This window comes from Aythya ferina (assembly GCF_964211825.1).
Source record: "Aythya ferina genome assembly, chromosome: 17".
Classification (NCBI taxonomy): Eukaryota; Metazoa; Chordata; class Aves; order Anseriformes; family Anatidae; genus Aythya; species Aythya ferina.
This window is the reverse complement of record NC_140316.1, coordinates 12,204,521-12,232,261: the sequence shown is the minus strand read 5'-3', so window position 1 is coordinate 12,232,261 and position 27,741 is coordinate 12,204,521. Positions and strand designations below refer to the sequence as shown.

The window sequence follows — 27,741 nt, the reverse complement described above, 5'->3', positions numbered from 1 at the left end:
TGCAAGCCTCGCTGTTTGGAGTGTCACATTTTAAGGGTAATTAGCAATGAGGGCTCTCCTCTACAATAGGCTTGGAGCTGTTTTGCTTGTTTTGTTCAGTTTTGGTCCGTCCTGACAATGACTTATTCTGGCTGCAAGCAGGGGCTGTCGCGGGCAGGGGAAGGGAAGGGAAGGGAAGGAGACTTTCTGGCACGGAGTGGCTTTCGGTGTCAGTGCTCCCCTCGGTCACCTGGATGGCTTCCTGGGCTCTTGCTGGGTGCTGTGGATCATCCAAATTACACACCGGATGGCCACCAGCACCTCGTGATCAGAGCTGTGCCCAAACACGCAGCCCGCCCGCCACACCTAACGCACTGCAACCTCCCGGGGAAGCGCCTGCTCTGTGTGTCCAGCAGAGCTCATCCTGCTGCAGGCTCAACTCCAGCTTGGTTTTTAAGGACACCTATAGCACACTGGGGGCACCCAGTACACCCCAGTCCACTGTACAACCAGCACTGGGGTCCCCACTGGGGTACAAGGTGAGGGGGAGGCTGGATGTGGGGCTGAGCTGGGACCCGCGCTCGGCTGGCAGCGCAGTGATACCCTGGGATCAGAAATCCCCAAAGCAATCCCAGTCGTTAGAGCCAAGCTGTTCTCAAGCACTGCTTGCAAACAGGAGCAAACAATGCAGAGAGAGTTTGCTGCACTCTCTGGTGTGGGAATGCAGCCATGGAAACAGCAGCTGGTGGCAAATCCTACAGGCAGCGGGACGGTGCTGAGGGAAAGCACCGGATGGAGGCTGAAACCTGAGTGGGCTGCGTGGCTTTGTTTGATGTTGGCAGCCCCGAGAATCCCCCTGGACGTGCGGGTAATCCAAAAATACCACACTGCACGCAGCTCTGAGTTTCTCTGGCTCTAAACTTGAACTGGCTGATACAACAGGGGGAGTGTAAACACAAAAACTTTGAGCCTTCTCCCTGCTGGGAGCAGCAGCTTCCCAGATCCCTACAGGGAGCAGGCAGAGCGAAATCACAGGGGCACGAACACACCAAACGGATGCAAAGGCCTGGTGGGCAAGTTTGTGTCCACCTGCATCACCCTACCCCGGGTCCAAAGCGAACAGAGCGACAGAGGCTGCACCACAGCACGAGCTTCTGCCTTCACACCAGGTCCCTGGGTGCGAGATGAATCCTCTGGGAACTCACCCAGGGCACTGGGGCTGCTCTCTGCAACCACCACGCGCTGCCTCAGCAGGCTGGGGCCACGGCCAAAGGCAGGGCACGGGTCACATCCCGCAGCTCCCGAGGGCTACATGGAGATAGATGTCTGCGGGCTGCACTCACTTTTCGCGGAAGGTCTCCTTCTCCTGCTCGCTCCACATGTTCATCACCTGCCGGTCCTTGTAGACCTTCATGGGGTCGTCCATCAGGCCGTTCATGTTGATGAATTTCATGCGCTGCTGGTCAGCGTCGTAGAGCATGGGCGGGATGACGGCGAGCTGGCGCATCTGCTTCTCCAGGTTCTGGGGGGGAAAAGCAGAGAGAACAGCTGGTCAGCACCGCGGGCCCGCGGGGACCGCAGGGGACAGATGTTTGAGAGGGAAGGACAGGAGGAGGAACGGGAGAACTGAAAAGCAAGCGCTAGGCAGCTTTAGTGCTGGAGTAATTGTAAATTAAACGCTGAAAGAGGCTATTGCCATCAGCCAGGAAGCAATTAATCTTTCTTTTTTGGAATAAAAGGCTTTAAAGACGCGGGGTGGAAATGCCTGACTTAAGGAAAACAGCTCCTATCCGCAACGAGAGACGAGTCAAAGCAGCAGAGGCGCAGGGAGCAGACATCACACCCACGGCCACGTGGAGGTTCAGTCCCCTCTGAGCCGCCCGGGCAGCGGGTCAGCCCTGCAAAGCCTTCTGAAGGGTGCGCAGAGGGAGGAGACCTTTTTCTGACCCACAGGAAACCCCCCAGGATGCCTCCCAGCACAGTCTCTGCCTTTCCTCCCTCCATTCAACCTGAAGTGTCTCTGAGCTACCCCAGACCCCCAAAGCTCCGTTTCCACGTGCTCCGGGTTGCCCCCGGGGGTCAGGTTCCCATCGCTGACAGCATCGATCCCCCGTGAGCTCCCACCCCTCTCCTGCCAGCTGTGCAGCTGCTCTCCCACCACCCGGCCACCTCCTCCTGCCACGTGAGCCGATCGGATGTCGCCGTGACGGGGCTGCGATTCCTTTCTTTCCTGCTAGCAGCACACCCCGGCACACAACCTGACACCCGTGGCTCCATCCTGCTCCAGCACTAAGCCCCGAGCCCAGGCTGCACGCCAGCACGGACTGGGCACACTGGTTTCCTCAGCTATGTCCAACACGGTGGCTAAATGACGTCTCACTTGTGCTGTCCCCTACCTGAACGCTGGCTCTGCCCCTCCAGCTGGGCTGCCTGTGGTCCTTTGGCACAAATCCCCAATGTGGGGATGAAGGGAAACCCTCATCACTCTCTTCTGTTTGCTCTCAGCACCGTAACCCCGAGTCCCCCCTGCCACCTGGGATGGCACTGGGGACATAAATCCCAGCCGTTGACCCGGGAAGGCCAGGCCCTAAATGTATTACTTTAATTCACAGCGAGATGTTGGTTCCCTGCAGAACACTGCCCAACCCTCCCTGCAAGCGGCCAAACTCAGCCCTCTGCTTGCCTGCTGGGACCAAGCACACAACTGCAGGACACGGGGGTGCAGGACAGACCCCACTCAACCACCTCCTCCTGAAACGCTGCCCTGAGCGTGGACACAGACACTTCTGCTCGTTTTGTCACGCTCCTCATCCTCACTGGGACTCCTTCCCTTTAGCCATGGGCAGCTCTGGATGCGCTGGGGGTGCTGGCTCATCGCACAGCTCACGGCGGGCAGCCCACCCGCGGTCCTCTGCAGGATGTGCTGGGGCACAGGGCTGGCTCCTGCCCCCTGCATCCTTCAGTCCCGTGATGGAAGCTCTTCAAACCTCCTCTGAGCAAAGCAAAGTGAAGCCTCCGGGCTTAGCAGAAGGCCAGAGAGGAATTTAGCAGCACGTGCTGTGCATGAGGCCAAAGGCAGCCACTCAACACTCCCCTTGGCCACCTCCACTGCAGTGTGACACCTCCCCCTGCTCCTCAGCCCCACGCTTTCCATGTGGTTGCCTGAACTTGCTACCAGCAAGCTGCCTGCAGCCCGGCGCCGTGCACAGGCAGCAAACATCTCAGCTAGTGCCGGGCAATGGCTGCTCTCCCCTCCCGAGCGCGAAGCCATTCACTGCAGCTCGCCTCCGTGCCAAGTGAGTGGAACCCTTGTGAAACCAGATCCAAAACGAAGCCAAGGTCACGGGGATGTTTCAAGATGAATGGAGCACTCCCAGAAGATGTGGGCCAACTGGCTCACGTACAAACCATTCATTCCATAGGATTCCCCTGTGTCAGGCTGCACAGCCCATTCAGAACACAAGGAAACAGAAAATCCCCTCTGCCCGTCAGCCGGGGCACCGGCTCCCTTCCCTTCCTACCTCCACCTGCAGTTGGAAGCAAGAGCAGTGAGGTGTTTGTGGGGTGCTCAGGGTCTGGTGTCCCTAAGGGGCCGTCACACACCACTAACTCCTACCTACTGGCCACCAGCTAGTAGGGAAGCCTGCCCACCTTGGAGCTGGTGGGATTTGGCATCTGATTTCACCGTGGGGCCTGGTGCTACTCCTCCTGGCCTTCCTGGACAAGAGCAGAGCGGGAGGTAAAGAGGAGGAGAAGGGAAGAGCCTCACCTCTTGTTCCGAGAGCCCATCAATGATTTCTGACACCTCGTGTTCGCTGCGCGCAGCCGACATGGAGAGCCCTCCGCTGCCCCTCTGTCCTACCCTGCTGGGAGAGGGCAAGGAACATTCAGAAACTGGTGCTCTGCTCGGTGCCGTGCTCCACACCAAACACCCCCCGTGCCCCTGGTTCCTCACCTGTGCCATCAGCCACCTCCTGCATGGCTACCACGGGACATTTCACACCCAACCAGGCCCTCCCACCGTATTTTCTCGTGCCCACTTCATCGCCCCACAGCACAGCACAGAGGTGCCAGTGCCAGGACCGAGCAACCAGCACTGTGCTGCCGTGTCTGGTTTGCAAATGCTGCAGGAAATCAAGGTCAGCCAGCAGCATCTACTTCCCATCCTGGATCACCCGACGTAACAGCCACGTGTCCCAAGCAATTCAAACTTTTCTCATTAGGCAGGTACAAATTTAAAACAATTGTCAGTACCATTTGTCCCCTTCTCTTTGAGATAAAATAAAGCCACGAATTAGGAACTCTTCATGCATCCAGCTGCTTGCGGGGCACAAGGCAGTGATGGACACGAGCAGCTGGATTCTGCACAGCAGGTGTCCCTGGGCTGGAGTGGGAAGGACGGGGAGTTTTCAGCAAGAAGGGTGGGGATCACAAAACTGCAGCTCCTGGCAGGAAACAACGTGACCTCAGCTGTGCTTTCAGTGAGGAGGAGAAAATGGAGAGGGGGGACAGCAGAGACAGGGACACCCCTTTCAGGGAGACGCTGCTCCTTTCATAGCATCTGCAGTCGTTCCTATAACCTCTGCAGATGTTTCTTCCTCCTGCCCACGCTCCCATCAAAGCACGAGCGTGTTTCAAATCCCTGACATGACCAAATCCATCTGCAAGCCTCGTACATCGTCATTTGGGCTTAGCAATGAGGAACTAATTAGTGCCATCCCAGTCAGGTGGCCAGAAAAGGGAGCTGCCTCTGTGCTCTGCTGCAGCCAGCCGGGAAATCAGCAGCCAGGGGAGCGGGCAGCCACATTCCTGACATTTTTCCTCCTGCTGGAGCTGCGTGGAGCCGCCCTGGGGAAAAAGCAGCGAGTGACTTGTCTGCTGGCTCCTGCACTTGGTGCATCCTGGAGTTATGGGAGCAGAAGGGGAGAAATGGGACTGACAGCCATCCCAGCCCATCCTCCCGCCGACAAACAAAAGAGAAAGGCTGTCCGATACCGGCCCAGCCCCTTCCTACCGCTTCTCCTCTAACCTCTGCATGCGCTCTTGCAGTTCCCGCTGCTTCCGGATCTCTGGGAATTGCTTCTCATAGTATTCCCGCACTTTGCTCTCCTTGGCACGGCGCCGCGGGTTATTTTCGATGCGCTCCACTTTCTTTTCCCAGGCCTCCATCAGCTGGTCATAGCGCTGGCAAAACTTCTGTTCCTGGAAGGGCAGAGCGAGAGGGAGGTCAGGAGATGTGCCTGGAGAGGGCAGCTCCTCAAAGCCCTTCCCTCGATGGCTGAGCGTGAGTCACAGTGCTGGGAGAACTGCGGGTTAGCAGGACACGGACACGCTCCGGGGGCAGATGGGCAGTACAGCCCATCGGGTGCCCTCAGGCTTTTCCCTCCCAAGCCCAAGATTTTTGGTAAAAACAAAAGCGTGACTTTGCTCACCCACCACCCCTTCTGCTGAGCATCCTCCGACACCCTGAGTGCTTGATTCAGCAGCCAGAGCCCCAGGGAAACTCCTGTGCGGCTCCACTACGGGCTGCTCCCGAGTCCACGGAGCTGAGCTCCACACACGTCTCAGCAGATGGACGGGGAGCTCGAGCACAGCACAGCTTGCTGTTCCCAAAGCACTGGGCACAGGCACACTGAGGGCTGTGCTCCCAGAGGTGCTGTGCTCAGACTCATCCTCACCGGCTGGAGGTTTGGGAAGAAAAAGCTTTTAAATGTGCACGGAACCCTCCTGCTGCAGTCAGTGAGACAAGGCGATTTCACGGCACTAAGGATTAGCTCTCAGATGCTAATGTGTGGTTTAATATTATTACTAGCAACGTCGCTGGGATGCAGCACGTGCCCGGCATGGCCCCGTCCTTATTACTATCATCAGAGCTCATACGGTGCCTTCTGCATTATCACCGCTTCCAAACGCTTACAGCAAAACGCTTTGGTTGGGTTGGAGATCTCTGATGCCAGATAAAAACCACCAAGGTACTGCAGCGTGGGGGCAAGGCGGTGGTGAGAAACAGACCCCAAAGATCTGGGCTTCCTGGCAAGGACGTGTGTCCAGGCTGCAAGCAGGGTGTGCGCACACCGCACGCCTGCAGCACCGCGGCTCCAAAGGCACCCGCCTCGACTTCCCCGACGTCAGGCAGTGACAGAGCTGTCATTTAGGAGATGCCACCTCCTCCCCTGGCCACAGCTCGCCGTGCCGGGGAGAGGTTTTGCAGTGGCAGCACGGACGGGCAACCCCTGCCACCCACGCACAGCGGCGCTGGCACTCAGCGGCACGGCGCGGTGGCAGCCAGCCCTCGGCTGCGGTGCCCTCGGTTCCTGCACCCCACACACCAACCACGCTCCTCCCCAGGGGTTTTTGGGGGGCAGCCAGGTACCCAGAGCTTTAAAATCCTGTTTGCAGCACGAACTGAGCCTTCCTGCACTGCCAGCCGAGGTGGCCTCGAGCTGCTCTGCCTTGCTCTGTCCGGCCCAAGTGCCCGAGGTGCCTGCAGTGCCGTGCCCCCGCCCCGTGCCACGAGGGATGCTCACGTGAAAGCAGCTGGGCAACCAGAGGGGATTTTAAGGTTTCGTTCTGAGCGAAGCAAGTGCCTTGCAGGCCCCAAATCAGGAAGCGAAAGCAGATGGCGCTTTGCAAAATAATCAATGGCAAACCCCAGGTTGCCTCCCTCCCCCTGCACTACTGAGCTGAGTCCGCGAGCTGGTTTCAGGAGCCGCCGGCGCGTTAGTCACCGCGGCAGCACCGGGGCGAATCGAGATTTCAAAGAAATAAAACTCATCTCTCGCCGCCACCATCCTACGGCTGGAGGGAAGTCCGGTGCCACAGGACTTCCCAGATGCACCCTGCTCTCGTCTCACTCTCCTAGCAACCAGAAAAAAAAAAAAAAAAAAGAAAAAAAAAAAAGAACAAGAAAAAAAAAAAAAGCAGGGTGAGGTAAAACCCACCAAAAGGATGGAAACGCCCAGTTTCAGCCCAGGAGGCAGCTGGGTGACCCCGAGCCAAGTGGATTTGTTGTGCCACGGCCCCAGGCATCAGCAGCAACAACTGGTGCTGCTCCCATCCTGGCTCATGGGCTCAGCCCAGGCATCCTGGGCCTGGCCGTGGCCCAAGCAGACCCATCCTGTGATCCTACAGCCTCCTGGGGGCAGTTCTCAGGGCACTCAGGACATTCAAAGCACCTCTCCAAACCCTGGGGCGATGCACACTAACCCTCTCCCCCCAGATCAATTAATTCCCGCAGCACGGGGGAATCGCAGCTGCTGTGTTTTCACCCCTCCCGAAGCGATGCCGTCTCGGCCCGATGACAAACGAGAGCTCCCATCCTGCCAGCACTGCTGCAGCCTCTCGCTTTCGGAGCATCGTGTTTGGGAAGAGGATAAAAATACCCCGCAGGGTTTACCGAGCTGGGGCGCCGGGAGGCAGCTGGTGGCCGGGAGCCAGCCTTGCTCCAGCCCCACAGAACCTGGGGACGCCGAGTTCACCCAGGACAAGGGCTCGGGGAGGGTTTATTTTAGCTTCCTTGACGCAATTTGTTATTCAGAGGCCCCTTACAGCACTCTGTCCCCAGGTTTTCGCAGCTCTAGCACCAGGAGAGGCTCCTGGGTCAGGCACTTCAGGAGCAGGAGCACCTAACCCTTCTCCAAGCATCCTCTGAGCCAGCGTGTCCACTCCCCAAAAAAAAATGCCTGCGCCGGCTCCTGGCCTCGGTGCTCCCTCTCCTCTCCTTCCCGGCTCATCCTCCCACCAGCCTCTCCATCCCACGAGCGGTGGCGAGCCAAATGGGACCTGCCACGCTGAGCTAAAAGCGTGTGAGTAGTAACGCTGCCGTAGCAGCTGAAGGCAGGCTGCAGGCTGCGCCAAGCCCTCCCGCAGCCCACGCGCCCGCAGCTCCTCGGTGGGGAGGAGAAGAGCGAGGGTGGCAGGAGGAGCTGCTCCAATCCTGCACCAGCCCCACTGTTCAGCTTCCCCGCTTGATGGAGATAAACCCTCTGTGGCCAGAAGGGCTCCCTTTGCCCTGCTCTCACTGCAGCATCACCTCTTTGGTAGGAAATAAAAAGCTTTTGCTGCGCCGACCCTGGTGGAGCAGGAGGGATCCCTGCGGGCTCCTCCGAGGGGGCTCTCGTGGCCGAACCCAGGGGTGTGCTCAGCCCCTGCTCCAGCTGGCCCCGGGCAGTGGCAAGGCAGCAGCAAGGGCAAGAGCCAGCGAGGAAGGCTGGCACGTCGATGGGCTTTGCTAAAAATAGGGCCCGCTACAAAATAGGCAGAAAAATAGCTAAGCACACCCGTTCTGCAAACAGCATCAGCAAATGTGTGCGCTCTGCAAATTCAGCAACCTTCTGTTGCCTGTTTTGTAGAATAGGCAAAACGCTTCCCTAAACTGAAAAATCCCCTTTCAAGGACACTGAATAAACCGGCTGGCAGAAATTCACCTATTTTGCATGACAGGCGACTTGACTGCAGGCCGTATTTCAGGAACCGTGCTCCTGCAGCCTAACTAAATCTTTCCCCCCAGCTCCTTGATATTCACAACAGCCTCAGTCCAGCTTCAGCACAGCTCCCGTTTGGTTCCCTTCTGGTTGCAGTAAAGGACAGCCAGCTCTGCCCCGAGGAAGGGGACACCGACCCTCTGCCCACCGCTGCAGAAGCCGTCAGCTGTGGCAGGAGAGGTCCCGGAGCGGTGCTGGAGAAACCAGCACCAAAGGAAATCCTCCAACCCGCAGCATTTGCACCTCCAGACCCTGACGCTGGCACCTGAGTCCGACCCAGCACAGACACACATCGGGAAGCGGTGCTGGCACCTGGCAGGTGAACCCAAAGCTCTGCGTGGCGAGCTGAATCACTCTCCGTGCTTGGAAACAGCGAGACACCACAAAATCCACCCCGCGCTTCCCAGTTAGGGTCGTTGGTTGCTTCTGGCATTTCCCCTCCTTCGTGCAGCACAACCAGCCAGCTGCTTTCGGCTTCCAGCTCCCGCTGGCAGCAGGCAACTGGCAGCACCGAAAGCAGCAATTCTGTAAATCCCACTTGAACTTTCTCCTCTCATTGCTAGGGCCCTGGGACAGCGCTCTGAAGTCTCCTACCAACACCCACCTTCCCCCTGACACAACCAAAAACCCCCTCCTGGAAGGATGCTGGAAGCGATCTTGCAGGCAAGGCTGTCCAGAAATGACCTGCCCAGGGCCTGGTTTTGTTCTGAACCACAAATTCCTAGAACATCGCTCGGTGACCAGAGGCAGCTCAGCCTCCAGAGCGTTTATCAGAAGCGGAGCCAGCTTCTTTCACCAATCTCTCAGGGTTCAATTACTCACAAAACAGACATTTACCCTAGGAAAAGTCACTCTGAGATCGCTGTGCTCCCCCGTGATGGAGCCAACCCCGTGTGCGTGCTCCGCGCGGGGTGCTCGTGGAGGGAGGTGCTGCACGCAGCAGGGCCGGGGACCTCTCCTGTACATCCGAGTTGCTGTTAGCATCAGAGATGCCACAGCAAGGAAAAAGACAAAGCAGCAGACAAAGTGCTCAGCGGGTCTCTGCTGGAAAAATCCCTTTCCTTTCTGACATACTGAATTACGCTGCTTTATACTCAGAAAGCAGGGTACGCAGGAATCACTTACCCACTGCTTGCGAGCATGATTTCTCCTCTTAAAGTACAAAATTAACTTTTTCCGCATTGCCTGGTTTCTGCAAGAGAAAAAAAAAAAAAGAGATCTGGTTAATGAGTGGGCTAAAATTCGACGCCTGGCACTCCCAGCTCAGCCGGGAGGTCACAAAGCCGCTTCCACCTTAGCTTGGAGCCAAACCAACGTCAGAGCAGCGAGCGCAGTTATCTGGGGACCTTGCGCCAGCTTTATGGAAAGATCAACAAACTCTCGAACACGAGGAGCACCGACCACGTCTGCTGGCGAAACCAGGACCAAGGTTGAGAGCTAAGCTCATAAAATCCCAATTCTGCTACCAGTTACCGTGCGCTCAGCACGGATCAGAGTCCCAACAGCACCTGGTGGCCGTCGCACGCCACCCAGGGCAGGGGCACGAAGGCTGGGACGTGAGGGCGATGCCTTCTCCCTGCCTCGACCTCAGGAAAACAACTTTTCCCTCCTGCTTCCTCCTGTGCATGAGCTTACAAAGGCTAACGGGGCATCGGCGAAGCAACACAGACACACACACACACCCCAGGGTTATTCACCCCGGGCACCGCCGTGCTGATAGGGAGGCCGGGTTGCAGCAGTGCTGGCAGCTCGTATCTCCTGACCTCTTGCTTTCTTGGAGCCGTGCCTAACAAAGCTGCAAACAAACCAGCCAGGAAAGTCCGGCCACTTGCAGAAGTGTGACCTCAAGAGAGAAACCAGCCGCTACGACCACAACCGAGCCGGCGTCTGCCCAGACACCTCCTCGGTTTCTTCTTCTTTCTGCTTTTTCAAGTTAGCACGAAATGCTCTTGCAGAAGAGAAACACCCACCGAAGCAGCGAGGTGCTGGAGAAGCTGCAGGAGCTCCGAGAGGCTGCACGAAACCGAGAGCTGAGCTGGTGCAGTTGTTCCTGTTACAGTCACAGCAATAAAATCTCTAGGTTAAAGGTAGGGAGCGGGGACAAAGGAGTTTCCTGAAGTCTTTCCTCCGGATTAGAGGCAGAGCTGCAGCGTGTAATTACTGGCCAGGAGCTTAGCAGCATCACGCAGGCACGTTCTGCGGGATTTAGCACAACGAAAACACACCCTCACCGACCCCTCAGTTCCCTCCCTGGCCGGGAACAAAAAGCACCCTCCTCTCCCCCTACATCCCTAAACACAGCCTCCACGATCTGTTGAGCAAGGGCTTGGATAGCAAACCTCGTCCTCCCATTCCATTTCAGAAATCAAAGGGGCATTGATCATCGGGGGGGGGAAAGCTAATAAACCCTCAGACGGGCACGTTCTGCCTCTGCTCTTTTTCGCCGGTACGCTTACAAAGGACCCACTGTTGCTCCAGGCTGCACTGCAAAGATCAGAGGCCACCTCATTAGGCATATTAACAAATATCACTGCCAAGGGCTGCTTCTCCCTGCTGGATCGCACAATGCCACTGTCTTTTGTCTCTGTCTGGGCGGCACCATCCTCTGAGGAGCCGCAGAGCGGCTTGGCAGGCGAGGGGCTGAGCGAAACCTCACTGCTGAGCTCTGGGAGAACGGCAATCGCTTGCCCTAAACACTTAGGGAAACTGAGGCACCCGCAGGCTCTCCTCCTCTGGCTCCTCGCGTGCTCCCGTGTCCTGTTGTGCCCGGCGAGATTTCTCCTCTGGCTCCAGCGCTGCGCGGTGCCGCAGCGGGCAGCTGGCCCTTCTGCAGGGACCCGGCTGATGGATTTAGTTCCAAGGCTTTAGTTCTGCATGAGAAAGCTCCAACAGGAGACCGTGCCCAAAAGACACATTCCCATTGTTTGCTTGTTTATTCCAACTCTGATGGAAACTCTGCTGGAGCGATGCTCCTGGCGGTAACTTGGGCACAGCCCTGGGCTGACTCCTGAGATGTGCCTCCCTCCTGGGCTCCTGTCAACTCTGGGTACAAAAACAGCCTGAAGCATGAAAAAATTGACAACCAAAAGGCAAACTAAAAGCTGCCTGGCTTGTAACGCTCTTTTACCTGTTTTTGTGACTATTACATCAACCCCACCACTTTTAAAGCCCTTGGTGCTCAGCACAGAGCCCAGCGCTGCTCCCCGCGGTGCGCAGCCCCATGCTGCACGTCATCCCCACACACAACAGAGCAAACCCACCCAGCAAACTGCTCGCCCCTTTCCTCCTCACCCCACCAGCACAACCAAAGCCCAGGAATAGGTTGTAGGGGAAGGATTTGGCCCTGGAAGGGCCAGCACAGCCAAATCAATTCCTGCCCTTCACGTGCCAGCCCAGGCGACGCCCAGGAGCGGTGTGGGACTTTGACACCGCTGCTGGATCCGCCGCAGGAGCCTGCAGCAGGCAGGAGAGTAAGGGAAGAAAATCAGGAGCTCGTACACAGCTGATGCATTGCCTTGAGTTTTGCATCATGGCTGACCTTGGGAGTGCTAATAGAGGCAAAGATTTAATGGCTCTGCAGCTGTAAAAATGGGGAATGCCTTGAACGCCCGTGGATGTTTACCCCTGCCAAGGCTGAAACAATCAAGGAGTGATTAAAAACAACAACCACCCTCTGCTAAGTACCCGAAATGTTTTTGCCACTTTATCTTTTTTTTTTTTTTTTTTTGCATAAGGTCAACCTCTTAAAGGTTAATAAAATCTCGGTAAATATAAATAGGCTTCACAGTTTATCTTGCTACATGTGCTGCTGTTACTTAGAAACCATTTGCAGGGAGGTTAATTCAGGCCACACGTCTCCGAAGCACACGCTGTGCTCCCTGGGCGAATCAAACGGGGAAAGAAAATTCCTGCGGCACAGCCAGGGAAGGTAAAGGCAGTCTGCTGATAGCCCTGCACAGACACAACCAGCGTGGAGCAGCCTGTCGGAAAGGTCGCTCTTGCAGCGTGCCAACCTTCCTTCATCATCCTCAGCGGATGCCTGAATCCTTCCAAATCCCTGCCTGAGGCTTGCCAGTGTGGAAGAAAAGCATCGCATCTGGAGACCTGGCTGGCTTGGAGAAACCACGCAGTCCGCAGGCAGAGGGAAGGGAGGCTCCTTAGATAAAGCAACAGTGACTCTTGTGGGCAGTTTCAAGTACTGCTGTGCTGCACAAGACACCCACGTCACACACACCAGGGCAGGCTGAAGAGCTCGGTCCCTGTCCCGTGTGCAGCTGCTGCGGCAGAAGGAGCCAGGCTGGGACGGACACAGCCCGCTGGCAAGCTGGGTTTTGGGGCTGCCAGGTGGCACATCCACGTCTTTGTACGTGACAGCCCTCGATGCAGCTCCCTTCTGTAAACTTGTCTCACGAACATCAGTGTTTCTGCTCTCCACGCTAGCCCGGAGCTGCTGCTGCTGCAGCTCTCAGAGTGCTCTCCCAGCTCCCCAGGGATCTTGGTCCCCGCTGCTGGTGAGCTCAACCAGCAATAAATCCCCTTCCAACCCTGCCGGGAACAGAAAGCCCAGCCTGCCATGGAGGCTGTGGGTGATTTGGGATATTTCACACCGGGGCCCATTTGTTTCCATGCCCAGGGTGGCAGCAGCTCTGGAGGCAAACCGCCCAATTCGGAGGCTGAGTGCAAGCTGGATGAGCCCAGCAAGAACCCTGGTCCCACCAGTCCCCAGCACCTCCCCACGAGCAGCAGGGCCAGAAGGAACCAGAGGCTCAACCAGTTAAACCAAACTGGGAGCGTGCTGCTCGAGCGTCACCCGCCACCGGTGCAGGAAGCGAGATTCGGGTATCTGTAATTTGGGGTGTGCCTCAAGGACTGCACATCCTTACGTAACTCTTCCTCGTCCCACGGCCCCACTGACCTCGCTGGTGGGTCCCACACCTCAGCAGGGTTCTCAGAGCCGACCTCCAGCCCACCAAGTGCCCAACAAAAAGCCCATCTCCTCTCCCCCTCTAAGCAAAGCCGGGAGCCCCGTGGAAGCCGCTGCTTCCACCTTAACGGCCTTGGCGCGAGGTTGCTTTTGTTTTTTTGGCTTTCACAATGGGGCCAGTCAAGGAGAGAAACTGTAACTCTGACTTCTGAGTCACTTGGCTCGGGTCCTCATGAATTACTTGGCTGCGAGCCTTCTGGGGGTTGCAGCCTCGTAAGGATGTGCGCAGCCACATGCGCGTCGGTGCCGGCGGAGGTGCGCGCGGGCGCTGCTGAGGCGCCGGGGTGAGACTGCCGAGGACACAAAGGGCCCACGAACTGCAGCACACCTGCCCAGGAGACCTTGGGCCGGGGCGAGAAGAGATGAAAGGAAGTCTGCTATTTGATCAGAACTAATCACGGGTATTTAATTACCCAGGGACGTCTTTCATCAGCCAGCCAGTGCAAACAGAGTCGGGATCAAGCCTGCAAAGAGCGACGGGAAGGAGGCCGCCAGCAGCTGGCAAACCCATTGTACGGCGAGATTTATCGTGCGGGGCCGGAAACGGAGAAGCCTCCTGGCAACTCGACCCAAACAAAGCACTGCCAGCGAGACTGCAGATCTTAAATCACGGGACCCACAGAGCACAGCAAGAACGCTCCAAGGTTAACCCAGACAAGGGAGCAGCGCGGGCACACGTAGAGATGTCGAGATGTCTGTGTCCCTGGGGGCAACGCTGGGAGCGGGGTGCCAAGCCCTAATGGTGGCAGCAGGGTGCTGAGCCCTGCCGAGAGGGCAGGGAGCAGGATGTCCCTTCCACGGGTGGCTGCGCTCAGTCGTTCCCTCGCTCTGAAATGGCCGGGGCGCAGCGATGCAGTGTCACCTGTTAGCCCACAGACAGGTCACGTTCCTGGAAAACGAACTGTTCAGAGCTTTCTTGCAACATTCAGGAACTCTTTCTGGGGAAGAAAAGCGAAGCAGATCTTCAGTTAATTCACCTTGGAGCATTTTGATGGGCTAAACCAAGAGCACCCTGATGCCGCTGAGGAGGCAGTGGCGGAGGTACACAGCCGGTCATGCAGCCAGCAAGCTGCAGCTGTGCCTAAAAACTAGTCAGAGATTGAAGCCATCCAGAGGTCTGCCAGCTTCCTAAATCACGTCCTGCAGGCCCACGATGCATTCGGCTTTGGAGGCCCGAAGTCATCACCGTAATTCATCCACGTGTGAAAAAGTTGGTGCTGGTGATTCACCTGGCAGCTCCGAGGGCAGCGAGACCGCTGCGCTCCGAGGAGGGGGCGCCTTGGTGACACAGCCTGGCGGGTCCCTGCGGTGCCACCCCCTCGTGAAGATGCTCCCAGAGAGATGCCCAAACGCCTCCCTCGGACAGCGGGTACAGCCATGGCCATGGCTTTGAACATCAGGTTGGAAATTCATGCCCTGCCTCTTTAGTGCCTAGGAGCTTAGGACCCACAGGAGACAAACCCAAGCGAGTGCAGAAGCACTTCTGGACATGGGTTGGACACATTTGATGCCTTTGCCTCCCCTTGAAGCCCAAGCATTTCAGGATAGTCCATGCAAGAGAACCACGGACTGGCAAGAGCAACAAGCAGAAGGCTGCAGGGTGGCTCCGTCCTTTAGAAATTCATCACAAGGAAATGCTTCTGCCCTGGTACGTGCAAATAGAGAATAAAAGAGATGAGAAACCTTGAATGGGATGAGCGGGGAGCTGCTAGGTGAATTTCTAATGAGGAAAATGTCTACAAGCTCTAATAAAAAGAGCTGAAAGAGAATGCATTAGTAATTGCAGGGTTTGGAAGAGCATTTGTGTTACATGTCAGGCTTTTACTATGAATTTAGAGGCAATCCATTGCTACTAAAACCCCTAAACAGGCAGTAATGAAAAGATGACTTATATTTGCCAGAGTGACAAGTGATTTGGAAAGCTGTAGTTAGCAGCAGATTTTCAGAAGAAAGCTGTTCTGCTTTGGGGAAAAAGGGGGAGAGGCAGCTCAAAAAGAAAAAGGTATTCAGAAGCCCCTAAACCTCTCCGAACATCCAGATGAAAGATTTCCGTTCCGCACATTTCCCCCCAAGAAAAGCCATCAGCTGCAGACAGCAACATAAACGGGCTAACAGTACACACAGCTGGGCTGCCGCTGCATCTCGACATGCAAGAAAATCAGAAGCACACAAAGCTCTTGATCAGTTTTGTGCTAAATGTAAACTCAGACACCTCTGCGGGCATCTCGTGGGAACGCTGCCTGCTTTCAGCCCAGGATTTCTGAACTGCAGCACAGCAGCAAGGAGAAGCCCTTGCAAAGAGGGCTTAAAGCAAGCTCTGTAAGCAGCACCTTGCACGTGCTTACCCTGGGCTTTTCAGTTTTCCTCTGGGGTGCTTTTTCCGGGCTCAGAAGCTCACGTTTTGCTTTCCAACACAAATCCCACAGCCTGCGATTTCAACATGACTGCCTCGAGAAGGGGGAGGAGAGTCCTACCGGGCTGCTCTTCACGGCTGACCGAGTCGGAATCCACTGCAGCGGAGGCGAAGGCCCCCTCGGAGAATCTCTCTCCAGGAGGACAGCAGGTAATTGATCCTGCTCGTGTGCACGCCTCGCCTTTGCTCAGACACTTGGCAGAACGAAGGTTAAAGCCTTCGGGGCCAGGAGCCTGGAGGACACGCAGCGACCCTACTGGGGGTAGGAAGAGCAGCTCTCACCCTGCACATCCACCAGCTGGCAAAACACCAACAGGACGAGGCACAGAACAGATGCGGTGGTGCTGAACTGGAGCACAATTAGGCGTCCTGTATTTCAGCAAGGTTTAAAAAAAAACAAAAAAAAACAAAAAAAAAACAAACCACGAGAAGTCTCCGCATCCCCTGACCTGCTGCAGAATCCATCAAGCAACCTCCAGTTGGCACACCGCAAAGCTGGGAAATTCATAATGTGCACGAGCGTGGGCCAAGCTAGCTCTGGGAACAAGCTCACGCCATCCCCGTCGGTGTAAGAGCACTTCAATGCTCTCTGTGCTTGATGAGAGAGAGGCTGAGCGTTTCCCTCCAAGGAAGCAGGTACTGCGGGCACCAAGGCCCCTGTCCTGCCCCAGGTAGGTCAGCTCCTCGGCACAAAGCCCTCGGCTGTGCCTTGGGTCCCGCAGCAGCTGTAGCATGCAAAATTAAGCACGCTTGCTGGAAGCCTGCGCTCGCAGGTGAACCGGAGGGACCCGAGCAGGCGGGTAGCAGAGCACAGCGAGGCAGTCAAACAGGACTTAAAAGCTTCTGAAACTGCAGACACTGGGATGAACTGGGGCATGAAATTAATTTTAACTGCACTGAATAGGAGACAGGCCATAAAACTCCGCGGAAAAGAAGAGACCGGGAACGTTTGAGGAAGAGCAGGAAATCTTCCCGTAACTCCCCAGTCAGCTCTGCGAGCAGAAGTGACTCATCCCCGCTGAAAAGCAAAGCAAACAAGCAGGAGGAATTAAAGCAGTGTTGCAACGCGCAGAGTATCGCTGCAGAGAAATCGAGGAATTCTGGCTTTGTGATATTCAAATGCCTTCCCACTGACGCTTGCAAACATTCAACCGAGAAAAAAAAATCACCCTAGGAAAAGTTGGGGGGGGAAAAAAAAAAGGCATCTGTGAGTAGAAGCAGCCTGATCGTCCTTGCATGGCCAGGTAGGAGGCTCCGAACCCACCTCCCATGGGATCCGTTTATTTTTAGGGCAACAGAGTCAGCAAACGGTGAGGTCTTGGGGACAGAATCACCCAGCAAGGTGCCAAAAGGCTTTTTCATCACGGCTAAACCTGCTTACGGTGAGGTTGTTCAGAAGAACCTGCACCAGCAGAACCATTCCAGCCCAGCAAAGCGCAGCCTGCGGTGCCCTGGCGGCTCCCCCCTGGTGCTGCAAGGCACCGGGCTGCTACCTCCATGCCCCACGTGGGCTCCTGGGGGAGAAGCCACACCAAGCCAGGGAGCAGAAATGCCCACAGGAAGGCTGTGGGTGGGATTTGGTCAGGATGCACAAGTTTAACACCTCCTCACCTTGGGCACACCACCGTGAAGTGTCTGCTCGCTGCAACTGCTGAGACCTCGATTTTGTGCCTGGCCCTCAGGCACCCAAACATCCTCTACCGTGCAGCAAGGACACAAGAGGTGGGAGGACAGGACTCACCGATCTCTCCACACTTCTCTGCAGGCAGCACAATAAAATCCAAACCCCAGGACCTCTGAGACAGGCCCACGGTCAAAAGCAGCAAGCATCTGGAGCCCGGATAGCTCGAGGGCCTTTCCCTGACCTAGATCTGTAAATGCGCCCGGCTGGCATCAATAACCAGCTGAAGACAGCTAATTGCAAGGTTTCTGGAAGGAGGAGATGGTGGCTTTTCATTAAAACGTGTGGTTTCCTTCCCGTGCTTTTGCAGCATTAATCACCGAGAACATTAACCCCAGGGCTCCCTGCTTCAACCTCACCTTGGTTTTCAATCTTGCCTTGGTTTATCACCGCTACGGCCACGAGGGAGGGAGGGGAGCCCGCGGCAGGGCTGGGACGACCTTCCCTTCCTACACGCCAAGAGGAGAGGACAGCCTGCTGGGGAGGTGCTGGAAGCTGCTCCCACAACACTTCACGTCCCATCACCAGCTTCACTCCTGCCCTGCGCAGTCACTGTCCCCTCCTGCTTGTGCCCATCTTCCACGCGGTAACAAAGGGCAGGAAATCATTTAAATCGCAGGAAAACATCATCCCGAAACTACAAATATTGGCAAGGGAACGGAGAGTGGGTGAAGTAGCTGGATCTGCTATTAATTTGTTCTTCCGTGGACAAAGCTAGCCGGAAGCTTGAAATCGCCACCTCCAGCGCCCGGCTGGTGATGGAGAGCTTCAAGAGGAGGGGAGATCGGGGGACCCTGGCAGATGGTGGCATCCACATGCCTCAAGTGCCTGGGGTGGGTCACAGCCTGCAGTGTGAAGGGCACGTCCCCGGGCCAGCACCAACGCTGCACAGAATGGTTTATCAGCCGTCAACCCCCCGAACCAAGAGCCAAACCCAGGTGTGAGAGCAGGGGGCTGCAGGCTCGCGGTGAGCACAGACCCCGCGCCAGGCATCGTCTCTTCTCCCAAGGGTATAATCAGCACTGCTTTGTAATTCACGGCTTGAATCAGTAAAAGCTTGAGGGGGTGGCTCTGATTCCCTTTGCTGTTTCACATCTCCACAGCTAGCAGAGCACACCTGAGCGCGGCGTGCTGCGGGAGGCAGCCGGTGCGCAGGGCACACATCTGCCCACCGCATGCACCAAAATCCTGGGCAGCCCTTGCCCAAGGCTCCTGGCAACATCTGCCGAGCTCCAACTGGGGTAAACGCAGTGCCAAAGGCACGTTTGCTGCCTCCTCCTTCCCCCGGTGCTTGGGGACAGCAGCATTTAGACACTGCCAGCGCCTGACGCGCTCCCCTGAGCCCCGGCAGCAGAGCACAACAGCAGGAGCCCGTTAACTCTTTCCCTGTAATTCCCCTGGCACCAATTAACATACTGCTGAAAAGCAGAAGATTATTAACTTTTGTTAATAGATTATTAAAGATGATTATCAGCAGCTGACCGAGCCCGTACTGAAATAGACTTGCTGCAGGCAGCGCCGAGCAGCCCGCTCACAGCAATCATCGCTTCATTCAAGCCAGATAAAAGTTTCAGATCTGGTTTGCCTATTCAAATTTCCAACAATAATCACAATTATCACTATTCTCATTATCTGTTATATTTCTTCTGTGTTCAGGAAGTCGTTGTGGTTATTAAATGCAAGTTGATGATTAAATCATGTATTGAGGTGATAAGTCATAAATTACATGATTGCTAAGTCTCAGTGAGTATCTCTGAAATAACCAGTTGTTATTAGACATTCAAGAGGTGCTTCAGGAAAATCTAATTGTAATTGCAACTTCTCATTTCACTTCAGCTTCCCCGCATGCAAACACACACACGCGCACGCTGGCAGCTGATTTCGTACTTCGGCATGCGTGAAACGAGACAAAAAAAAAAAAAATAATAAAGCACCACGCAGCTCGTCTCCTTCCCAAATGCCCTTGGACACCACTGTCACCCACACGGCAGAGCCACCCCCGAGCGTGGCACCGGGGAGGGCAGAGCTGCAGCACCACGGGGCTGTGCCCCCCAGCCCCCTGCAGCCAGGGTGAGAGCCCTGCAGGAAAGCCCTGAGAGAGGAGCCAGGATTTGCTGCCACCACCCCCAGGAAAATCAATCGGCACCTTCAGCATCCGTCTCAGCTCCCGGAGATGGGTCGTGCTTCGGGCACCCCGAGCGGCGAGGCAGCAGCTCTGGGAAGGTAAGGACGGGGTCTGGGAGCGAGCGAGCATCCCCCGCCGCAGCCTAGCGCACAACCTGACATTTAGAAGAGCCTTTATTGCCCCGTACTTACATTTTAATGTTTTCATGGTATTGCCTGGTGTCTGAAGGCTGGTTGTATAACGGCTGAAATAAAGAAGAAAAATGAAGGCATAAATGGTACAGCCTGACATTTAGAAACTTAAACCTGGCTGGAACTGCCTCCCGTCCCCCCCCCCAGCCTCACCAGCCTGGGCGCAAAGGAACAGCAGCACCCGCAGCACCGCCCGGCCCCGTCCTCGTCCCCGTGCCCCCCGTGTCCCCTGCCGGAGGGAGCTGGCTGCCGGCAGCGCCGCCGAGTCCCCGCGCATCCCGGCGCAGCCCGTGGGAGGGCAGGCAGCGCCCGAGCTGGAAGCGTTTTGCTACGTAATGCCTGTAAAACACGGCCCGGCGCGCTGCCTGGCTGCTGGGCGCCTCCGAACAGACGACACGGGGGAGGCGAGGGGAAAGGGGGGCCCGGGGAGCGGGCAGAGCCAGCCCGTGCGCTGCGCCTTGTTATGTCTACGCGGCGGCAGCAGCACGCCTGAGCTCCCCGCAGAGCCACCAGCAGGGACAGGAGGCAGGATGAGGCTGAGCCCCTGGGGTTTCCAGCAGTGCAAGGGGTGGGAGGGCAGCTGGGCACGTCCCCGCAGCCCCCTGGCACCCGTGTGGACAGTGGTGCTGTGTGTGATTTGCACAGAGCAGTGAGGGGTGTAGGGAGAGCCACCCCCTGCAGCCCATCGCTGCTGCGTCTTGGCACCAGCAGGTCGCCAGCTTCTTTTTTTTGGCTGCCCTTGGACGCGTCCCTCTTTGCTTGGGGAGGCACAAGTGATCCCTCGGGTGCAGGGAGAGGTGGGGAGAGGAACCAGCGTGGCCCTGAAGGCACAGTGGGGCATTTGGCACTCTGCACGGCTGCCAGAACAACGCACCCGGACACCTTTCACCAGGAGAGGGGACAAGCCCCAGGAGGAGGCGTGTGCCCAGTGGGGTCTCCTCCCCAGGGGTATTTATCAGGAGTGCTCTCAGGGCTGGGCACTTCTCACTTGGAAAGCTCAGAGGGACACGGACGCAGCTCACAAGAGGCAGGTCTGCACCTGCTTCTTAGTCAGAAATGGAGCCATGGCTGTGGAGCATCCCGTCCATGGCTCAACTCGAGGAGCCACTGGGCAGCCCTGACCAGCCACAGCTTCTCGGGAGGGCTGCAGGAACTGGAAGTGCTGGTAAATGAAGCACTGACAACACTCTGTGCTGACAAACAAAGTAAATAGGCTGGCACGTGACAAGGTGCGAATCTCCTCTGAGAGAAGGGGAGGCAGCCGTGTTTTGGTTTCTGTCTGGGTTAGAAGACTCCCGTGCACATGGGATGTCACCGATGCCCTGATGCTGCTCAGTTCACTGGAGGCTGCTGAATTATTTCCACTGCTCCTTATCTGGGACACGAGCAGGGAACCCGGGTGTTAACGGGCAGCCCCTGCACGCAGCACTATGCGCCGTTCAGCAATAGGAGACTGGGACCCAAAGCCAAGTCCCACACAACAAGACCACCTCGAGGAGATTTCTGACTGCCCAGCACCGTGACTCAGCCCAGCGAGCCAGGAGACGAGTTTTACCTACCCCGTAACTAAATGCTAAAAAAACTAAATGCTAAAAAGAGGAGCGAGAGGCACCATCCTTCCTTCCTCTGAGCTGTCCGCAACCTGCCCAGAATGACAACTTCCTAAACGAGTAAGCAAAAGCAAACCTGAGGGGTTGGATGGCACGGGGACACGCTCACAACGTGCACGGCACTGCTGCACGGGAAGCAATGCGTACCACGTTCCTCTGGGGATGACATTTAGGAAAAACAAAATCGCCAGGCAAGCCGTGACTGGGAAATCCGTGGATTTACTGAAAGCTCTTTAAAAATAAAACAGAATGGAAGCCCTCGATTGCTTTCTGGTCACTGCAGCATTCAGAGCGCAAGTCTCAATGAAATTTCTCCCTAGGGGAAACACGGGGTCATTTTGAAATGGTCTCAGCTACACGGCAGGGATAACACGGGGATGCTCACGTTCACCAGCTACTACAAAACCACAGCCTCGGGGGCCCTGGCTGCTCCACCACCGCAGCACACACATCCCCGGGGGGCTCCGTGCTGCCAGGTGCCCCCGGTCCCAGTGCAGGGGGTGATTTCACAGCCAGGGAGCTCAGCCCTGGTGTGGGTCACGACCACTGGGATCCCCAGCACATCCTGCATCGGCTGGGGCTGATGTTGGGGCCCAGGGAGGAGGCGTCAGGGCACCCAGAAGCCCATGGAAAAGCACCACTAATGGGCAAAGGGCTTGGGGTGCAAATCTGCATGTCTAAAACCTGCAGAGCACAGAAATGAGGATCCTCCAAAGAGAATCAAACACGAATCAGACCTCTTAAGGCAAAAAATGCAGGGCTGGTGCTTGTAGGTTCAAAGCAACAAGCAGCTGGGAAGGAAACCAACAGGAGCTGCTTCCTTACGATGCTCAGCTCCCAAGGACACAAATTTCAGCGCAGATCTCGTAGCCCAAAAGCTGTTTAAAAGACTCGTCAGGAGCTAAGAGTTCCCTACCAGAGCTGGGCCAGCACCCAGCAGCCTCCAACCGAGGAGAAATCCATGACACAGCCCCAAACCCTGGGTAAGTCCCTACTTGTCCTATCCTGGATCGCTCTCAAAATCCCTTCTTCCACCTGATGCCGTTGGCAGGACCTGGGTGCTGGGAAGGGTCCCTCGCTGGGCAGGCAGATGGAGACAGCCTGTGCGAGGCACACAGAGCCCAAGGAGGGGCTGGCAGGGTTTGCTCAGCAGAGGTTTCCCCTCCCCATCAAGGAACAGGATGGAGAGACAGAGGAAAGTTTGCTCTGGGCTCTGGCCCAGCTCCCAAACTCCCCTGAAGACACAGGCTGGCTCTGGAGCATCAGCGCCCGAGGGAAAAGCATCAGCAAATCCAAAAAAAAAAAAAGAGGGGAAGAAAATAAAAAAGGTGCGTGGGGGAAGAAAAGGAAGTGCACCACCTTTTGGATGAGGAAGCACCAGTCCCAGGCACCGCCAACCTTCAGCAGAAGGCCAAAGGGTTTGACCCCGGTGACTCAGAGGAAAAATAACGCGCCCTGCCTCCCCAGCGAGGAAGCGGGCTGCGACACGCAGCAGCGACCACTAATTCCCTTGTGACCTCTCCCTTCCGCACTTGGGGAAGACAGTGATTAGTCCCACCTCCGCACAGCAAGTCCAAATTACAGCCGATGAGCACAGCCAGGGCTGCTGCATCCACCCTGGCAGGACAGGCTCCCTCTGCTGCACCCCGCGGCTGGTGCAGCGTAAGGGATGCTGCCAGACCCGGGTCCGGCCCGCTCTGACCCTTCCAGCTGCTTCTCTCTGCACCATCCCTGCAGATGCATCATTTTTTCCAGCACCTTTCTCATCCTCAGCCCCTCAGGTGCTGTTTCCAGCCACCCCTCCAGCAATCAGCTGCTTGACTTCCAGCAAAATCGTGCTGGATGCTGGAGCAGCCCCGAAATGACAAGTTATTAAAGGTGTTTTTCTCGGTTTCTGTGTGCATGAGACAGAAATAGGACGCACGCAGGTCCCGATACCTGCAGGCAGCTGTGGCTGTGACTGGCGTGTGCTTTCAGAGCCCTTTCCCCAGCTCCCTCCTTCCCCTTTCCTGGGTGCCAGTGTCCCGTCGCGGGGCTGTGCGGTGCCAGAGCCCCCCCCGTGTCACCCTGCCCTGCCGCGGCGTGCGACGGAGGAGCCGAAGGGTTAACGCTCTCCGAAGAGGGCTGTGTGTGTGTGTGTGTGTTTCAATACTCATCTCAGCCACTTCGTTTCCTGCCTTGGTGCCGAGCCAGCGAGACGTCCTGGCCAGCAGCACACTTCCTTCTGACGGCTCAGACGCACACCGCCGGGGCGCTCGCCTCCCGGGGAGCTCTCCGAGGCTGGCCCCGCTCCAAACCCCCCGCGGGCAGAGGTGGCACTCACCAGCTCCACTTGGGGACCCAGTCCTTCCAGGATCCGGTGGGCAGCCTCTGCCTTCTTCTGCAGGGAGGGAAAGCAAAGAGGGGAGGAGGGAGAGAGAGAGAAGGGAGGGGGGAGAAAAGTTATTTCTGCTGCTTACAGCTGCAGCCCTCTGCTCCAGCGCCCCACCTGTGCCAAAACCCCTTCCCCAACAAATCCCTGCAGGCAACGGGCAGCGGCAGCTTGAGCTACCCCAACACACCACTGGGAGCTTCCCAGCACCCCAAGAAACCCCCCAAAGCCCCCCCAAAACCCTTCCTTTCCCCGCAGCCCCGGGCTCCTCCAGCTTTGGAGCTGCTGAACTGTGCATGTTACCTCGGCGCGGCCGCAGTGCGAGGAGGAGGGCGGGCGAGCCCACATGCACACAGAGATGCCCTTTCTAGGATTCATCGCTCCGCGAGCATGTGATCGTTCTACTCGAGCTGCCCTTGGCTCCTCGTTTTGCTCTCTCTTCCCTCCCCTCCCCGCAGCCGGGGAGCCCTCGGCTGCCCCCTCCCTCCCCAGCCAAACCTCCCCGCGCCTCTTAGAGAGAAACCCCGAACACGTGGCGGGGCTGCGGGGTGGTTACTAATTAAACAGGCCTGAAAAGAGCCATGGGCTCGCTGCGGCAGGAGCCTAAATAAAAGATGACATTTTCAGTAAACAGCACTTCCTCGCAAAGCCAGGCTTTTCCATTTCTGTTACTAACAGCCCGATAAATCCAGAGCGCTCCACGCCGCCGCCGAGGCACGGGGCTGATCCGACAGAGCCCAGTACCTGGCAGCGAGGGGGACAAGGAGATGGATTTTCAGAGGCGTTTGTTCAGTGAAACGGGTTATTTTACATGTGGGATAGAGGGAGAGGAAGCCCACGGCTGCCTAAAAGAGGGCTGCAGCATCACGGACAGAGCTGAGCTTCCCAGGATTTAACCATGGGGCTGACTCACGCTGCTGTCTGCCACACGAGCACCAAGCCTCCATCTCCTTTCACCCCCACGCCGGCTCCCTGCAGGATGCGCCCTCCAGGCTCGCAGGACACCCCACGTCTCACCAAACCCACACCTCTGTGGGTGCCCCGAGAGCCACGAGCCTCACCCCGCCGCCGAGCAAGGCCTCCCCACAGCACGGAAGCAGGCAGTCGGTGTGCAAGCTCCTGGCTGGGGCTTTGCACACCCACACCCAGGCTGAGCTGCAGCCCCAGCCCCGAGCCGTGAGTCACCGTGCCCGCAGCCACGCTGCTGCTCCCCAGCAACGCACAACCCAGGCCGGGTGGGTGACGAGGAGGAGCCCCCAGCCCCTCCATTGACCGCTCTCGGGAGGCTGCGAAGCTTTGTGAGATTCAGAAGTGCCCCCAAGGATGCTACCAGAGCCGTACCCACGAGCTGGGGTGGCAGAGCCCCTGCAAAATTAAGCCTGAACCCTGCGCTCCCCAACGCTCGCAGTGCCCTCACGCCTCCCACGGGCTCCTGGGGCAGAGCACAGCCACCTACAGCAGATTTTGGGCTCCAGACCAGGACAGGAGAGCAGGACACCTGCCTGGGATGCAATTTGCAGCTGGGCACCGCAGAGGCACAGCTCGAGCCCGGGCTGCAGCCCCCCAGCGGCCTCAGCCTGCATAACCCGCACGGCTCCGCATGCCCCGTGCCCGTCTGCGGCTGCAGCTCTGCCCCTTGCCTCTCCTCCTGCCCTCCGAGGGCATTTCAGCCACAAAACCAGGCAGAGCAGCGTACGAGCCTGCAGACTAACTCATGCCTGAGCCACTCGTATCAGGGAGCTGTCACATTTGGCCTCCCACAAGGAAATAAAGGGAAATCAAAAATATCACCGCGGTCAAACCCAGCCCCTGCAGGGCTCCCCAGAAGAGGCTGGTGAGCACCGAGTGTTTCCACTGCTGTGCACCAGGATTCATTAACGGGAAGGAGCTACGCCTGCCCTGGGACCTGCCTGCTTGAAATATTCATGGTGCTACGGAGAACTCATAGCCAGAGCTTAATACTTCAGTCTCTGAGAGCAATAAAACCTGCTGATCTCACAGACAATCCGCACAGTGCCGTTAGGAAGTCTTAAACAATTAAAATTGGGGTAAGACTTTGGGCAGGGAAGGAAGGGGGGCACTAAAACTGGTACAGAACCCCCCGATCTGCTTCCAAGAGGGGACGTGGCCGAGCTCCCTCCTCCACACCAGCAATTCCTGGTGAGTGGGACACATCCTCTGAGCAGAGTTTTTTCCAGGACAAAAAAAACAGCGCCTGATTAATTGCAGGCCGGTTAAATAACTGCGGGTTGGAGACTGCAGGCGCAGCCTCTCCCAGCAGCACCGGTGAAGGATGCCCGAGGACGCCCCAGCCACGAGTGGGTGCTGCCGGAGGGCTGCGCGTACAGCGCCAACAACGCGGAGAAAAGGCTGAACGTCCTCAGCCGCTGCGTTTGCCATGTTTAGACAACTTAATGAGACAGCCCAGAGGCAAATCACCATCGGCAGAACATGTGGCGAATCAGGAAGAATGACGTGATTTGTCTTGCATTAACTGCCTGCAATGCACACGTCTCCAGAACGAAAGATCAGGAGGGAAAGCGATTCCGAGCACGTCATATCTCCGTACGCGCACAAAGCAATGCCTCTATCATGAAAGCCGCCCAATTAACACTTGACACGCACCGTAATTGCTGCTGCTCCTTGCTGCATTTATCAGATGGGAACGGAGCTGTCTGGAAGGCCAGGCAGAGCCACGCGGGAGCTGGTGGCAGAGCCAGGAACGACGGGTGGCTCCTACAGATGGGTCCCACCGCGCCGCGCCTCGTGCCAGAGCACAGACAGCTGCTGAAAAACCTGCTCCTACGTGGCCCAGCTACCTGAAACCCACTCGGGGATTTTAGGCAAACCTCAAATCTGCCAGCTCCAGGTCCTTCTGCACCCACAGGATCCTTGCAGGAGACCAGGGCCAGCCCTGCTGAATCCTTTCCTTTCCACAGGCACGGCCACCGAGGACTCGACTCTAATTCCACGAGGAAGACGTTTCCTGGCTGACCCTCCAGGAGGAAACCAGAGAGTTCATCCCCACCTGCTGAACAACCCCCGCCAGCAATCCCCGTTATTTAACAGAGGGGGACGATCAGGAAGCAAATCTAACCACTACTTCCAGCGAGACGCCCGCAGGTCCCCGCTGCTTTACAGCCCCTCCGCTGCTCCGCAGCTAATGACCCCTTTTCCGGAGCTGGTGCGGATCCTGAAATGTTGCAGAGCGCTCAGCAAGGAGGCGTTCGCAGCAGAACCGAAGCCCCGAGGCTGAATTTTGCTCCCGTTTACATCAGTTGCTTTGTTCAGGGTTTCATAGCAGCATGGGCATGAGCAAGCCGGGGGCACATCCTTCTAATCTGTGGGCACCGTTCGTGCTGACGGGTGGAGCTTCCCAGCACACACACGTTTTCCGAGGGATGGAGGGTCTCAAGGAGTGTGGCTGAGCCACAAATGTTGACCAGTGTCACCGCAGGTCCCATGGACACAAAAGGGGACCCGCAGACACGGCAAGGAGCAGCACCTGCCCCCCAAAACCTCCCTCCCCAGCTCCACCCGCGGGCAGGGAGGTGCAGACGGATCTCTCCTTGCAGGACTGGGCTCACACCTGGAAATAACGGGATCTTCACCAGCAGCAAAAACCTCCCTGCAGACTACAAAAACCTCTGCTCTCCCCTAAAAAGCATTTGGCTTCAAAGCAAACTCCAGCCCTTTTTTTATGATGGAACTTAAGTGAGGGGTGGGAAGGGGAAGGGGGCAGGAGGGCAGCTTCCCAGCCACGTGAGCTCCCGCGGGGACGAGGAGCTGACCCCAGGAGGCAGCGCCGCACCCGAAGGCGAGCGGCTGGGACTTCACGTGGGCTCCTCTCGAAGCGAAGTTTAAAACGGGAAGATAAGGAAACACGGGGGTTATTTTGAGAAAG

The 27,741-nt window shown here is 57.0% G+C and overlaps 1 protein-coding gene across 11 annotated transcripts in view; it reads right to left on the bottom strand.

Moving 5' to 3' along the window:
- NCOR2 (nuclear receptor corepressor 2) overlaps window positions 1-27,741 on the bottom strand; it is a 223,944-nt gene that overhangs the window by 79,249 nt on the left and 116,954 nt on the right. For 7 of the 11 annotated variants that reach the window (XM_084539360.1, XM_084539364.1, XM_084539369.1 and 4 more), the window contains 6 exons: window positions 23,790-23,846; window positions 19,857-19,909; window positions 9,588-9,654; window positions 4,994-5,181; window positions 3,749-3,845; window positions 1,323-1,501 (listed from right to left, as the gene is read on the bottom strand). In XM_084539360.1, coding sequence (XP_084395486.1) covers window positions 1,323-1,501; window positions 3,749-3,845; window positions 4,994-5,181; window positions 9,588-9,654; window positions 19,857-19,909; window positions 23,790-23,846 — 641 coding nt within the window. The remainder of the gene's footprint in view (window positions 1-1,322; window positions 1,502-3,748; window positions 3,846-4,993; window positions 5,182-9,587; window positions 9,655-19,856; window positions 19,910-23,789; window positions 23,847-27,741) is intronic. The other 4 variants (XM_084539368.1, XM_084539363.1, XM_084539365.1 and 1 more) reach the window with 3 other exon arrangements.